This window comes from Myotis davidii, unplaced genomic scaffold, assembly GCF_000327345.1.
Source record: "Myotis davidii unplaced genomic scaffold, ASM32734v1 scaffold198, whole genome shotgun sequence".
NCBI lineage: Eukaryota > Metazoa > Chordata > Mammalia > Chiroptera > Vespertilionidae > Myotis > Myotis davidii.
The window spans coordinates 1,740,245-1,741,536 of NW_006291485.1; the positions used below are offsets into that span (position 1 = coordinate 1,740,245).

At 55.0% G+C, this 1,292-nt stretch overlaps 1 protein-coding gene across 1 annotated transcript in view; it reads left to right on the forward strand.

Moving 5' to 3' along the window:
- The window catches only part of APC2 (adenomatosis polyposis coli 2), a 28,302-nt gene that overhangs the window by 12,361 nt on the left and 14,649 nt on the right, over window positions 1-1,292 (forward strand). The window contains exons 5-6 of the mRNA XM_006764810.2: window positions 426-534; window positions 664-780. Of these exons, the coding sequence (XP_006764873.1) occupies window positions 426-534; window positions 664-780 (226 nt within the window). The remainder of the gene's footprint in view (window positions 1-425; window positions 535-663; window positions 781-1,292) is intronic.

The following is a 1,292-nucleotide window of genomic DNA, read 5'->3' on the forward strand; positions in this document are numbered from 1 at the left end:
TAGCCCTAGCCGGTTTGGCTCAGTGGATAGAGCATTGGCCTGCGGACTGAAAGGTCCTGGGTTCTATTCTGGTCAAGGGCACATGCCCGGGTTGTGGGCTCAATCCCCAGTAGGGGGCGTGCAGGAGGCAGCTAATCAATGATTCTCTCTCATCATCGATGTTTCTATCTCTCTCTCCTTCTCCCTTCCTCTCTGAAATCAATAAAAGTTAAAAAAAATGTTAAAAGGCCTTAAAAAAAGAAAGAAAATTGAAGCTTTTGTGTTTTTTTTGTGTGGCCCACATAAATTTAAACCTTGTTTATTTGGCCCATGTTAGCCTTTGAGTTTGACAAGTTTACCATACACTAAGCACTCAACAGCGATTTTTAAAATCAAAATAAACCACACGTAATAATGCCTCCCCCTCTGCGGGCGGGCCCGCTCAGGTGTTTCCTGTTGAATGAGATTGAGAAGGAGGAAAAGGAGAAGCTCTGGTACTACTCCCAGCTGCAGGGCCTGTCCAAGCGCCTGGAGGAGCTCCCGCACGTGGAGACGGTGAGCACGTGGGGAGGGGAGAGGGGAAAGGGTGCTGTGGGCGGCCCCGCCCCTGGCCAGGGCTGTGGCGGGCAGGTCCCAGGCCCTGGCCCGGACAGACCCTCACTGCGGCCTGCCCACTCTCCCCAGCAGTTCTCCATGCAGATGGACCTGATTCGGCATCAGCTGGAATTTGAGTCCCAGCACATCCGGACGCTAATGGAAGAGCGCTTTGGCACCTCTGACGAGATGGTGCAGCGGGCGCAGGTGCGGTGGAGGGCGGGGCCGAGGCGAGGCTATTTGCAGTGGATGAACGGAGAGGTCGTTGTGGGAAAAGTCTGGATTAATGGGCGGAGTAATGTGCCTTTGGGATAGAGGGCGGTGACTGCTGTGGGCGGGGTCTGGCTCAGGCGGTGGAGCCAAAGGCTAGAGCTGTTTGGGGGTGCAGCCTGATGGGGTTAAGGACAGAGCCAGGTTCAGAGGTGGAGAACACTGAGGCCAGGAAGGACCGTGGGTGACTTGATCAGTGGGCGGGGACATCAGGGAGTGGGTAGGTCTAGATTAGAAGGATGGGTGGGATCTAAATAGGGACGAGACCAAATAAGGGAGAGGGCAGGTCTAGCATGGGGCCTAAGTAGGGGGCGGGGCTAGAAGGATGAGGACGGGTCTAACAGTGAGTAGGACCAAATCATGGAGTATGGAGTCAGAGCCTGGACTAGGGAGCGTGGACCATGGGTGGGGTCAAGATGTGAGTGGAGTCAGACATCAGGCCAGGGTTG